The 12,643-nt window shown below is 45.8% G+C and overlaps 2 protein-coding genes across 6 annotated transcripts in view; both read left to right on the top strand.

Annotated features, from left to right (window-relative positions):
• Window positions 1-12,643, top strand: part of ehbp1l1b (EH domain binding protein 1-like 1b) — a 39,744-nt gene that overhangs the window by 25,055 nt on the left and 2,046 nt on the right. For all 5 annotated transcript variants that reach the window (XM_034098512.2, XM_034098516.2, XM_034098517.2 and 2 more), the window contains 8 exons: window positions 5,007-5,208; window positions 5,693-5,844; window positions 6,317-6,365; window positions 6,491-6,815; window positions 11,787-11,851; window positions 11,963-11,999; window positions 12,082-12,134; window positions 12,461-12,581. In XM_034098512.2, coding sequence (XP_033954403.1) covers window positions 5,007-5,208; window positions 5,693-5,844; window positions 6,317-6,365; window positions 6,491-6,815; window positions 11,787-11,851; window positions 11,963-11,999; window positions 12,082-12,134; window positions 12,461-12,581 — 1,004 coding nt within the window. The remainder of the gene's footprint in view (window positions 1-5,006; window positions 5,209-5,692; window positions 5,845-6,316; window positions 6,366-6,490; window positions 6,816-11,786; window positions 11,852-11,962; window positions 12,000-12,081; window positions 12,135-12,460; window positions 12,582-12,643) is intronic.
• On the top strand, window positions 26-1,680 carry LOC139435127 (uncharacterized). The gene has a single exon (XM_071205494.1). It carries the CDS (start codon window positions 115-117, stop codon window positions 1,525-1,527), a length of 1,413 nt encoding a protein of 470 aa, XP_071061595.1. The 5' UTR covers window positions 26-114; the 3' UTR covers window positions 1,528-1,680.

Raw genomic sequence — 12,643 nt, 5'->3', positions numbered from 1 at the left:
GGGAAAGGAGAGAGAGAAAGGAAGCAACATGAGGAGAGACAGAGGTTGGAGAATGAGAAGGAAGAGCTGGCAAAAAAGCAAAGGGAGGAGAAGGAAAAGGAGGAGAAAAAGGAGATGGAGAAAGAAAGAATTAGGAGGGGAAAGGAGGAGATAGAAAGGAAGCAACAGATTGAGGAAGAAAGGAAACAACATGAGGAGAGACAGAGGTTGGAAAAGGAGAGAAAAGAAAGGATTGAGAGGGAAAAGGAGGAGGAGAAACTGAAGCTGGAAAAGGAAGAGAGAGAAAGGAAGCAACATGAGGAGAGACAGAGGTTGGAGAAGGAGAGAAAAGAAAGGATTGATAGGGAAAAGGAGGAGGAGAGACAGAGGTTGGAAAATGAGAGAAAAGAAATGATTGAGAGGGGAAAGGAGGAGGAGAGACAGAGGTTGGAGAAGGAGAGAAAAGAAAGGATTGAGAGGGAAAAGGAGGAGGAGAAACAGAGGTTGGAAAATGAGAGAAAAGAAAGGATTAGGAGGGGAAAGGAGGAGGAGATAAAGAAGCTAAAAAGGGAGAAGGAAGAGCTGGAGAAAAAGCAAAGGGAGGAGAAGGAAAAGGAGGAGAGAGAAAGGAAGCAACAGATTGAGGAAGAAAGGAAACAAAATGAGGAGAGACAGAGGTTGGAAAGGGAGAGAAAAGAAAGGATTTGGAGGGAAAAGGAGGAGGAGAAACAGCGGCTGGAGAAGGAGAGAAAGGAGATGGAGAAAGAAAGGATTGAGAGGGAAAAGGAGGAGGAGAGACGGAAGCTGAAAAAGGAGGAGCTGGAGAAAAAGCAAAGGGATGAGAAGGAAATGGAGGAGAGACATAGGTTGGAGAAAGAAAGGAAAAGGAGGGAAAAGGAGGAGGAGAGACTGAGGTTGGAGAAGGAGAAGGAAGAGCTAGCAACAAAGCAAAGAGAAGAGAAGGAAAAGGCAGAGAGAGAAAGGAAGCAGCACATTGAGGAAGAAAGGAAGAGAAAGGATGAGGAGGATCTGGTCAGGCAGAGAGAAAGGGATAGCAGAGGAGAAAAACCACAACAGAAACAAGAGATTATCTCTGGTTCTACATCACTGCAGGAAGTCATCGACAGCCAATCAGATGACTGGCCTCCTCTGAGAGAAGCAGAGTTGGATAATATTGCAATTGATGAGAAACATCAATGTGACGAAGAGCAATCAGAAAGCAAGTCGGATCCCAAAGAAGTGAAAACAAATACTGAAGTCAAACTGGTTGCGAAGAGACCTGCTGATTCTGTCCCTGCAGACAAAACAACAAGCACACTGGAGTCTAGATCAGTCAAACCTAAGGACTCTGTAATTGCTGTTAAGAAAACCCTGGATAATCCTGGTCTGAGATCAGTGAAAAAGGGCAACCTAAAGTCTGGTGCCATCCCAGTGTGGTTGAGAGAGGAGGAGGAAGAGGAGGAGGATGAGGTGGAGTATGAGAGAGGACAGGAAGATCTTGGCTCTGTCTGGATGGCTGAGATGTACATGGAAGGGAGAGCAGGGTGAGTAAGGGGGAGACCAGACAGGGAGGGAGGTGAGTAACCGGGAAATAGCTAACGGCTATTTAGGAGAAGCAGCCTGTGGATCAGAGGACTGTGCCTGTGTGTGTGTGATGAAGCTTCCTCCAATAACAGAGGCCTTGACTCACCATATCTCCAGGGTAATAATAATTACTAAGCATCATTATCCTAACTTTACTGAGGGTTTGGTGTTTTCCGGCCTTCTCAAGAAACAGTTGCGTGTTGGCATGTGAGTCATGTACTATTTGTGCCCCCCACACAACATAATTACCAACTTGTTTGTGACTATGACATCTTCTTCACATGTTGCATTGGTTATGACTTGAAACTAAAAAGCTTTTCAGGGCAAATATAATGTCAGATGAAAGAGACAGAGACACTGCTGGTGTTCTAGAAACAACAGGAGCTCCTCCAACTGGCTTTCCAGTGTAAACCTGCAGGTTTAGTGCATAGCTGGAGTTTGCATCACATGCTGCCCATATTTTCAAGCCATATTTTGCCGGTTTCGAAGGCATGTATTGCTTGAACGGGCAACGACCTCTGAATGCCACCAGCCTTTCATCCACTGTGACATTAGGTCCTGGGTTGTAGAGAAGTGGAAGCCGCTCTACCCTCTTGTCCCATACTGTCCTTGTAGCTGCCAGCTTGTCTCTCTCACTTCTGCCAGCTCTTGTGTCACGATTATCAAATCGGATCACTCTTGAGAAAATGTGGAAAGTCCCCAGAGACATTGTGGCTCGGAATATATTCCTGCCTGTGTCTGCGTCCCACAGGCTGGCTGTCGATTCAGCCTTGGATTTGTAGACCCCAGCCAGGATGAGGAGACCAAAATACGCATGTAAATGCATTTCGTCCAGCTCCTTCCACTCCTCCCCATATACACGTCTCCCTTCCAGATTGGTCATATCCAGAACGATCTTCAGCACTGTGTTCGAAATTACCAGCTCAAAACCAGACTTGGTGTCTGTGACACGAGAGACTGCCATCCTGGTGGGCCCTGGCTCTGCCTTCATTATGTTTGCTGCCGATAGTGTTGCCTGGCGTCCATTAGGGGATGAGTACCACTGAATTTCACCATTTTTGGACATGAATGTCTCATCTGTGTGTGTGTGTGTGTGTGTGTGCGTGCGTGCGTGCGTGCGTGCGTGCGTGCGTGCGTGCGTGCGTGCGTGTGTGTGTGTGTGTGTGTGTGTGTGTGTGTGTGTGTGTGTGTGTGTGTGTGTGTGTGTGTGTGTGTGTGTGTGTGCTTGAAAGTATTTTTCGTAGATTTTCAAACTTTCAAACGGGTCAATTTGACCCTGAATGTAACAGGAGGGTTAAAAACGTCAGACATCCGAGATATTAGCCAAGTAAAAAACAAATGTCCTCCTTTAAAGAATACAATGTTCTACCTACAACTCACTGTGTCTTTTCTAAACGACTTTAATGCTTGAATTTCCTCTGACCCTGTGTGAGATTAACAAAATGGAGCTCTGGCTGTGTGACATGAATGGTGGTTTGTTGCCAGAGGGGAATGGAGCATGACAAGGATCTGTTGCTGGTCCGCTTTTTGTTCAAAATCTTCAGCCTTTAGGTTCAGCTCTGAAATCTCCTTCTCTGTCTTCAGCCCAGGCCCCCTGTCCCAGACGCCGTCCTCACTCCCATCCAGTGGACAGATCCTTAACCAAAACTGTCTCGTCAGTCAACCAAAGAAACATGAACTCTCCAAAATCAGTCTGGCAGACCATCCTCAACCTCAACCTCCAGCTGGGTATAAGCAGGAGAAAGAAATCAGTCAGAAAACTGAAGCCAAACCTGCTCCACAATGTATTGGAAAACAAACGCTGCAGCCAATGAAAGAACAGAAAGTTGATGTAATCACAAAAACTGGCCAAGCTGCCAGTAAGGAGGAAGCACTTGATCAATTGTCTTCAGTGCCTTTGCCAAATCCTCCTAGCATAAACCGTGCCAGCATACACTCAAACACAGAAATAAACATCAACAAAATAAATGATGACACAAAAATGGCCAAAAAAGTGAAGGATGATAAAGACATAAGCCACCCCAGTTTAAACACCGACAAAGACACCTCAACAAGTGCACAATTTGAATGGCCTCCCACACATACACACACTTCTGACCCTGACCATATCACCAAAAACCAACAGCTCCAAGAGGAGGAGAGGCTGTTATTGGCTAAGATCCATCTGATGACAGGTGACACACCCCCTGTCCCTGGCCCTCGCAGTATGAAGCTCCTCATCCCAGACCCCCGGGAGATTGACTTTGAAATATCAGAGCTTGTTGCTCACAGTAGTGACTTGAGGCATGGCGGTGATTCCATGCAGGAAATATCTCTAACTGAGAAAGAAGAGTCGCCACAATCCCTTGAGTTGGGGAAAAATCAAGAAGGCGTGGAGGATGTGTAAGTCAGCTTCTGCTGCTCTAGAAAAGAAAACCACTGAAGCTCTGTGTTTAAATGTGCGCATGCATGCATATTAGAAGACTTAAGATGGATTTAAGACTGTGAACTCACAAAAATGATCTTGACTTGATAACTGACTCCCTAAATATTTGACACAATTTAAGATAAATTCCCAGGATTAAGAAAGTAAGATAACAATAAGCCTATAGCTAGCCTTGGAGCTAAGCTAGCATGTATAGCAGCCCTTCAGAATCAGAATCCCTTTATTAGTCCCACATTCAAGCTGAATGCTAACTTTAACATATTAACATGCTAAATGACAATGCTTGAATAAAGTTGTGTCACATGTTTGCCATGCTACTTTAGCCTGTTAGCATGCTAATTAAAACTAAACAAAAGGAACAGCTGAGTCTGTTGAAGATATTAAGAAATTAACCAAAGTAATGATTCATTAAGGCTGCTGAATATTACAAGGAAATGTATTGAGTGTTTGAGCCATTTCACACACAACCACAAATGTTCCTCATGTCACCTCAAAGTTGCACTAAAAGGAAATTCAGGGGATCGCCAAAGTAAAATTGAGTCGTGCTTTTGGCTATGGATTTTTCTTTAACATTTTCATTTTATCAATCTTGAGTATGGAGGTGTTTTTTTTAATCTGGTAATATGTGTTTGTTGGCACCTGAATGCATGTTTAGTTTCAAGAACTGCTGCTCTGTCTGATGTGTTCAACTGAATATTTAAAGCCTAGGCACCACATAGATCTTAATACAGTCAATGACATACACAAGTGTGTTATGCTTTGTTATAAAGGTGATAAAGACATTTCCTAACAGCATAGACCTGTGTTGAGGGAAGCATGTTTATCTTCCTATTATCTTAAATGATATGTCCCCTTTCATGCTGTCTAACATCAAGTCACTGCTACCATCCGTCCTGCCAGCAACCTTGCATGTCTCTCACTCACCTCTACAAATCGCTGCTTGGACGATCGCCATTGTTCCACCAACCAAAGTCTGTCTCCCTGCTCATTTAAATTATTTATTTCCATCTCATCTTAGGCGAAAAGGACAACAGGCTGACCTCCCTGATGGTGGAAAGAAGAAAACATCATCACATCTTGACACACACATTGCTCCTGCTCATGAGATGACATCATCCCGACTGCCTATGTTAGCAGAAGAAGAAACCTCTGACATTAAGCCCCCTCAGCCTTCTCCACTGGTCAGAGAGGAGGCTGACGGGAAGGACGATGTAGCTGAGGTAAAGATATGCAAAATTGGTTGTTTTTACCTCACAGACAAAAACTAAATGTTTTTCAGTCAGACTGGATAACCACCACAACCAATGGTAAACCACCACACACACATATTTCAATACCCCTGATGTGCAATAAATATCAAACTTTGTGCAATATACCCTCATGCAATTCACACTTTATTTTTCATTCAATTTTTTTTACAATCTGTAAGCAGCACCAGCTACCTCTTTAATTTGATATGGTCACTTTCCAAAAAAGATATAGTGAAACTTTTTATTTTTTTTACCATGGAGTATTTCTTTTTATACTACTTGTGTTTTTTATTATCAATAACATGTGCACACTTAGTTATTTTTGAATTTTTGAAAATGTAAGTCTATTTTCTTTACTTTATCTGCACTATACTTCTGCTGTTGTAATAATGCAAATGTCCCCGTTGCGGGACAAATAAAGGATTTCTGATTCTGATGAACTCTCCTCCTCCAGCAGGGCCTGGTGACCTCCACCCAATCTCTGCTGCAGTGGTGTCAGGACATCACCAAAGGTCACCGCGGGATAAAGGTCACCAACTTCAGCACGTCCTGGAGAAATGGAATGGCCTTCTGTGCTATCCTCCACCACTTCCATCCTGATAAAATGTACGAAATACAAGAAACATAACATGTTTCTCAGCTTTAGAGCTAAGATGGGCATGTAAACACAAACAGCTCCGTACCTACCTCAACATTTTCAACTGTCAATATCTCCTTCCTTTTCCAAATTATATAATTGTGAATTTAAGAATAGATAAGATATACTGAGGTTAAAATAATATAATATGCATAAACAATATATACGTATGTACTGTATCAACAGTAGAAAGGTACATAACTATAGAAGTATTGAATAAGTTAGAAAACACTGTAATAGAACAACCTACTTCTAAAACAAATATAAACATAGACTACTTTATACATTGTAAGTTATATTCAAGTTATTTTGTGGAGTGTTGTTTCAACCAAGAAAGAAATGTAGACATGTTTTGATGAAAATACGTTTAGTTTTAGGCCTTAATCAATTGAAATGTGTGTACATTTGCATTATATTTGTACCTACTTTTTTCCTCATCAGACAATTTGACCAGTTGTACCCTCATGACATCAAGATCAACAACAAAAAGGTAAAGATGTTGTTAATCAATGTTCTTTTCTTAGGTTCCATCATTCACAAGTTGTTACAATCTACCAAAGAGATATTTCTCTTTGTTTCTTTGCTGATGATGTCTTTCTCTTCTGACAACATCAGGCCTTTGATGGTTTCGAGGCTCTGGGCATCTCTCGCCTGCTGGAGCCGTCCGACATGGTTCTGCTGTCCGTCCCCGACCGGCTCATCGTCATGACCTACCTCAGCCAGATCCGATCACACTTCACCAACCAGGAGCTGAGCGTGCTGCAGATCGAGCACAACAGCAGCCAGTCCAGCTACGGCCTCGCCCTCTCCGGCCCCGGCCCGACGGATGTGGACGCGGCCGCTTTCTGCATGGCCCGACTCAACGAAGGAGTGAGCCTCGAGGAGGGAGGAAGCAGCACCTTCGTGGTCCCACCACCGAGGACGAAAAGACTGGGTAAAGGTACAACATCTTCCCCCCTTTAAACAACTTGGTTATACTTCAACCATTCATTTTATAATAATAATAATAATAATAATAATAACAATAAAGCTCAAAGTGCTTTGACATCATGGCACACATCACAAATTAAACCAGAGACAAATATATTTCCTAACAAAATAATATAACAGTTCAAGGGACAAAGGAGGTAAAATCGGTATGGTAATAAAAAGAAAATACAATAAAACAATCAATGATCCCTCTCGGTAAGATAAAGGAAGACATAACACTAGATGAATAGAGAATAATACAAACTAATACAATTATAAAATATATACTATAATTAAAAACCTATAAAACCTATACAATAAGTGAATGAATAAAACAATCTAAAAATAATAAAGATTAAAGGAGCCAATTAAAAAGGGAATTTGCTAATAAAAAGCCAATTTAAAAAGATGTGTCTTCAGCTGTTTTTTTCAACATTTCTCCTCTGCCTCTCTGAAGAACCAGCACCTTACCGTGGTAGAGAGGTTTGTGTGCCCTGATGAACCTGGGGGCTGTGTTGTCTGGAACCTTGTGTTCCTGGTAGGGTCTCCCATGGCAAATTGGTCTCAGGCAAGGGGCCAGACTAAGATTGGTTCAAAAGACCTCATGAAAGGAAAAACAAGAAGTGAGGATACCCGGCCCGGAGGAAGCCCGGGGTCCCCTTCTGGAGCCAGGCCCAGAAGGAGGACTCGTCGGCGAGCGTCTGGTGGCCGGGCTTGCCACGGAGCCCGGCCGGGCCCAGCCCGAAAAGGCAACGTGGGCAACACCTCCGCTTCTCTGTCCCGCGGGCCCACCACCTACGGGAAACATCGATGGGGTCGGGTGCGCTGCCAGACGGGTGGCAGTGAAAGCAGAGGGTCTCGACGGACCAGACCCGGGCGACAGAAGCTGGCTTTGGGGACGTGGAACGTCACCTCTCTGGGGGGGAAGGAGCCGGAGCTTGTGCGGGAGGTGGAGCGGTACCAGTTGGATCTGGTTGGGCTCACCTCTACGCACAGCGTCGGCTCTGGAACCTTACTTCTGGATAGGGGTTGGACTCTATTCTTCTCCGGAGTTGCTCAAGGTGTGAGGCGCCGGGCGGGTGTGGGGATACTCACAAGTCCCCGGTTAGGTGCTTCGTTGTTGGAGTTTACCCCAGTGGACGAGAGGGTCGCCTCCCTACGCCTGCGGGTTATGGGGGGGAAAACTCTGACTGTTGTGTGTGCTTATGCACCCAACAGCAGTTCAGAGTATTCGGCCTTCTTGGAGACCCTGGAAAGAGTCCTGTATGGGGCTCCTGAAGGGGACTCCTTAGTCTTGCTGGGAGACTTCAACGCACATGTGGGCAATGATGGAGACACTTGGAGGGGCGTGATTGGGAGGAACGGCCCCCCTGATCTGAACCGGAGTGGTGGTTTGTTACTGGACTTCTGTGCTAGTCATGGATTGGCCATAACAAACACCATGTTCGAACATAAGGATGCTCATAAGTGTACGTGGTACCAGAGCACCCTAGGCAGAAGGTCCATGATCGATTTCGTTATCGTATCATCGGACCTGAGGCCGTATGTTTTGGACACTCGGGTAAAGAGAGGGGCGGAGTTGTCAACTGATCACCATCTGGTGGTGAGTTGGGTCGAGTGGCGGGGGAAGCCTCTGGATAGACCTGGTAAGCCCAAACGTGTATTTCGGGTGAACTGGGAACGTCTGGAGGAGGCCCAAGTTCAGGAGGCCTTCAACTCACACCTCCGGCGGAGCTTTTCGGGCATTCCTGTGGAGGTTGGGGACATTGAACCAGAGTGGTCGGTGTTCAAAGCCTCTATTGCCGAAGCCGCGGTGGGGAGCTGTGGTCTCAAGGTCTTAGGTGCCTCAAGGGGCGGTAACCCTCGAACCTCCTGGTGGACACCGGTGGTCAGGGAAGCCGTCCGACTGAAGAAGGAGGCCTTCAGGGATTTGTTATCCCGGGGGACTCCCGAAGCAGTTGCAAGGTACCGACAGGCCCGAAGGGCAGCAGCCTCATCCGTGGCCGAGGCAAAGCAGCGGGTGTGGGAGAAGTTCGGAGAAGACATGGAGAAGGACTTTCGGGCGGCACCAAAGTTGTTCTGGAAAACTGTCCGACACCTCAGGAGGGGGAAGCAGGGAACCATCCAAGCTGTGTACAGTAAGGATGGGACGTTGTTGACCTCAACTGATGGAGTGTTGGGACGTTGGAAGGAACACTTTGAGGAACTCCTGAACCCGACAACTCCGCCCTCTATGTTAGAGGCAGAGCTGGAGTATGACGGGGGATCAACGCCAATCTCCCGGGGGGAGGTCACTGAGGTCGTCAAACAACTCCACAGTGGCAAAGCCCCGGGGGTGGATGAGATCCGCCCGGAAATGCTGAAGGCTCTGGGTGTTGAGGGACTGTCATGGTTGACACGTCTCATCAACGTTGCGTGGAAGTCGGAAACGGTACCGAAGGAGTGGCAGACCGGGGTGGTGGTCCCCCTTTTCAAAAAGGGGGATCAGAGGGTGTGTGCCAATTACAGAGGCATCACACTACTCAGCCTCCCCGGGAAAGTTTACTCCAAGGTACTCGAAAGGAGGGTCAGGCCGATTGTCGAACCTCAGATTGAGGAGGAACAATGCGGATTCCGTCCTGGTCGTGGAACGACGGATCAGCTTTTTACTCTCGCAAGGATCCTGGAGGGGGCCTGGGAGTACGCTTATCCGGTCTACATGTGTTTTGTAGACTTGGAGAAGGCGTATGACCGGGTTCCCAGGGAGTTACTGTGGGAGGTGCTGCGGGAGTATGGGGTGAGGGGGTCTCTACTCAGGGCCATCCAATCTCTGTACTCCCAAAGCGAGAGCTGTGTCCGGGTCCTCGGCAGTAAGTCGGACCCATTTCCGGTGAGGGTTGGCCTCCGCCAGGGCTGCGCTTTGTCACCAATCCTGTTTGTAATATACATGGATCGGATTTCGAGGCGTAGTCGTGGGGGGGGGGGGTCTGCAGTTCGGTGGACTAAGGATTGCACCACTGCTTTTTGCAGATGATGTGGTTCTGATGGCTTCATCGGTCTGCGACCTTCAGCACTCACTGGATCGGTTCGCAACCGAGTGTGAAGCGGCTGGGATGAGGATCAGCACCTCCAAATCTGAGGCCATGGTTCTCAGCAGGAAACCGATGGACTGTCCACTCCAAGTAGGGAATGAGTCCTTACCCCAAGTGAAGGAGTTCAAGTATCTCGGGGTCTTGTTCTCGAGTGAGGGATCAATGGAGCGTGAGATGGGCCGGAGAATCGGAGCAGCGGGAGCGGTATTGCAGTCGCTTTACCGCACCGTTGTGACGAAAAGGGAGCTGAGCCGGAAGGCAAAGCTCTCTGTCTACCGGGCCATTTTCGTTCCTACCCTCACCTATGGTCATGAAGGATGGGTCATGACCGAAAGAACGAGATCGCGGATACAAGCGGCCGAGATGGGTTTCCTCCGCCGGGTGGCTGGTGTCTCCCTTAGAGATAAGGTGAGAAGTTCGGTCATCAGGGAGGGACTCGGAGTTGAGCCGCTCCTCCTTCGCGTCGAAAGAAGCCAGTTGAGGTGGTTCGGGCACCTAGTTAGGATGCCACCTGGGCGCCTCCCTAGGGAGGTGTTCCAGGCACGTCCAGCTGGGAAGAGACCAAGGGGTAGACCTAGGACCAGGTGGAGGGATTATATCTCTTCGCTGGCCTGGGAGCGCCTTGGGATCCCCCAGTCAGAGCTGGTTGATGTCGCCAGGGAAAAGAAAGTTTGGGGCTCTCTGCTGGAACTGCTACCCCCGCGACCCGACCACGGATAAGCGGGAGAAGATGGATGGATGGATGGTGTCTTCAGCTGTTTTTTTTCAACATTTCTCCTCTGCCTCCATCCTAAATGCCACTATCTCATGCTCCTCTCACTTGATGTTCCTGTACATCAGGGCTTTATAGATCTAAATGGCAAGTTCAGAACTCAGTAGGCCTACATGTGAAGCTAATTTAACCATCATCATCCTTTCATTTTGATTTAATTTAGGTGAAATTATCTAATCCTTCACGCAGAGATGCAATAAATGACAGGAGTTGTCACTACAGTAGCTAGTAGGTGGGTTCGAAACCCGAGCCTGCCGAAGTTTTCAGGCAATGTCTTCCCCTCTATCTCTCAATTTAACACCCTCTCTGGAATAAAAGCACTCTGGTCCAAAAACAATTCTTTAAAAAAAAGTAGATTACTTTTTAACATGATACTCCAAGGGCCAGTAAATATCACCCCGGGGCCGGATTTGGAGAAATATAAATTCAGCCCCAGCGTGATATTTACTGGCCCTAGGAGTATAATGTTAAAAAGTAATCTACTTTTTTTTTGATTGAATAGCCCTACTGTACATACTCAGAGTTATTTCCTTGTACAGTAGGTCATGCTGGAATCCATGGAGATGTGAACAAAAAGAGATAAAAGAAAAACAGAGAAGGGGAAGGGGAAACTCTGGCTTGTCTCCAGGGATCTTAGGAATGTGAAGTAGCACAGTTTGAACTAAGAGGACCAGGAGGAGGAAAAACAAATCATTAAATCAAGTTTACAGCACCTCAATTAAGATTCTCACCAGGTTCCCAAAGATACAGAATATATGATGTAAAATGTGATTGAACACGTCCTACATAAATACAACATATGCCACAATTATAACAGTTAAGAGGCCACTGCATAATTATCAGTTCCTCTGGTTTTACTAGGTATGTGTTTGAGTAAAAAGAAAATGTTTTATCATATTCTATAAACTACGACAACGACAACATTTTTCTGTGTTGGAAACAACAGACGCTGGAATGAAATGGCTGCCATACGTGTAGAGATTGAGATTTAAGAAACATTTGGATTGTTGTGTTCAGAATGAAAAAGGCGCTGCCACATACTCATCATCACTCATCATTAAGAACCCAACTTCTGATAGTAGTTCTCATCTGGTTTTAGGGGACGATTCGATCTCACCAGTCCCACCCCCACGTTCCAAAGTAGTCCGATTTGGACAGACTCAGGTAACTCTCTCAGTTTTTTTCCATCTTTTTATTGTTTCCAACTTTTATGTTAAATGTTAAAGCTCTATTATCATATTCTAAAAACTGGATTTAAAAAATGAGTTTTTCCAGGATGAAGAAACCAAGACTGGAATCACTTATAACAAAGGTGGGTACCTGGAACATCAGCCTTTCAGTGACAATAATGTAACATTTTAAATATTGTTTAAACGTCCTATGTTCTGCTGCAGGGATGCAGAGTACAGCTGAGACCCAGCCTCCCAAACAAGAAGAGGAAACAATGGTCAGTTATGTTTTCCTCACTCACTTTTTCTCTGTTCTACTTCCTTTTTTCTTTGTCTTTGCATCTCATATCAAATCATTAGCATGACTGATAGTTGCAAGAAACAGAGAAGCATATGTGTTTTCACTTGTATAAAAGTTGTTTATTTAAATTTCATCTTTTGTGTCGCTCTCTAATCTTTGGACCTTTTTTTCTACCTTTTTTTCTTGTTTCCATGATTCCCTCTTTCTTTTCCCCTTTTTCCACTCTTCCTGGATGTCTTTGTCCTGTGTATGTTCATGTATGATTGTGTGTATGTGTGTGTGTGAAATTGGGCTTGTGGTCAGTGTCTGCAGGACACCAGTCAGTATGTGGTGAGCGAGCTGGCAGCGTTGGACACGGAGCAGAAACACATCGACAGCAGAGCCGCTGTGGTGGAGAGACGACTGCGAAGCCTCATGGAAACAGGTAAGGCACACAGACACACAAGTGTAGGGAGTACTTGATCTAGGTTTTATGCAATAACACAT

This window comes from Pseudochaenichthys georgianus, chromosome 14 (genome assembly GCF_902827115.2).
Source record: "Pseudochaenichthys georgianus chromosome 14, fPseGeo1.2, whole genome shotgun sequence".
Classification (NCBI taxonomy): Eukaryota; Metazoa; Chordata; class Actinopteri; order Perciformes; family Channichthyidae; genus Pseudochaenichthys; species Pseudochaenichthys georgianus.
The sequence above is the reverse complement of the archived record's forward strand: the minus strand, read 5'-3'. Positions and strand labels throughout refer to the sequence as shown.

What these genes read in the sequence shown, in the direction of transcription:
- LOC139435127 (XM_071205494.1), top strand. Translation starts at nt 115, where the DNA reads ATGGAGAAAGAAAGAATTAGGAGGGGAAAGGAGGAGATAGAAAGGAAG.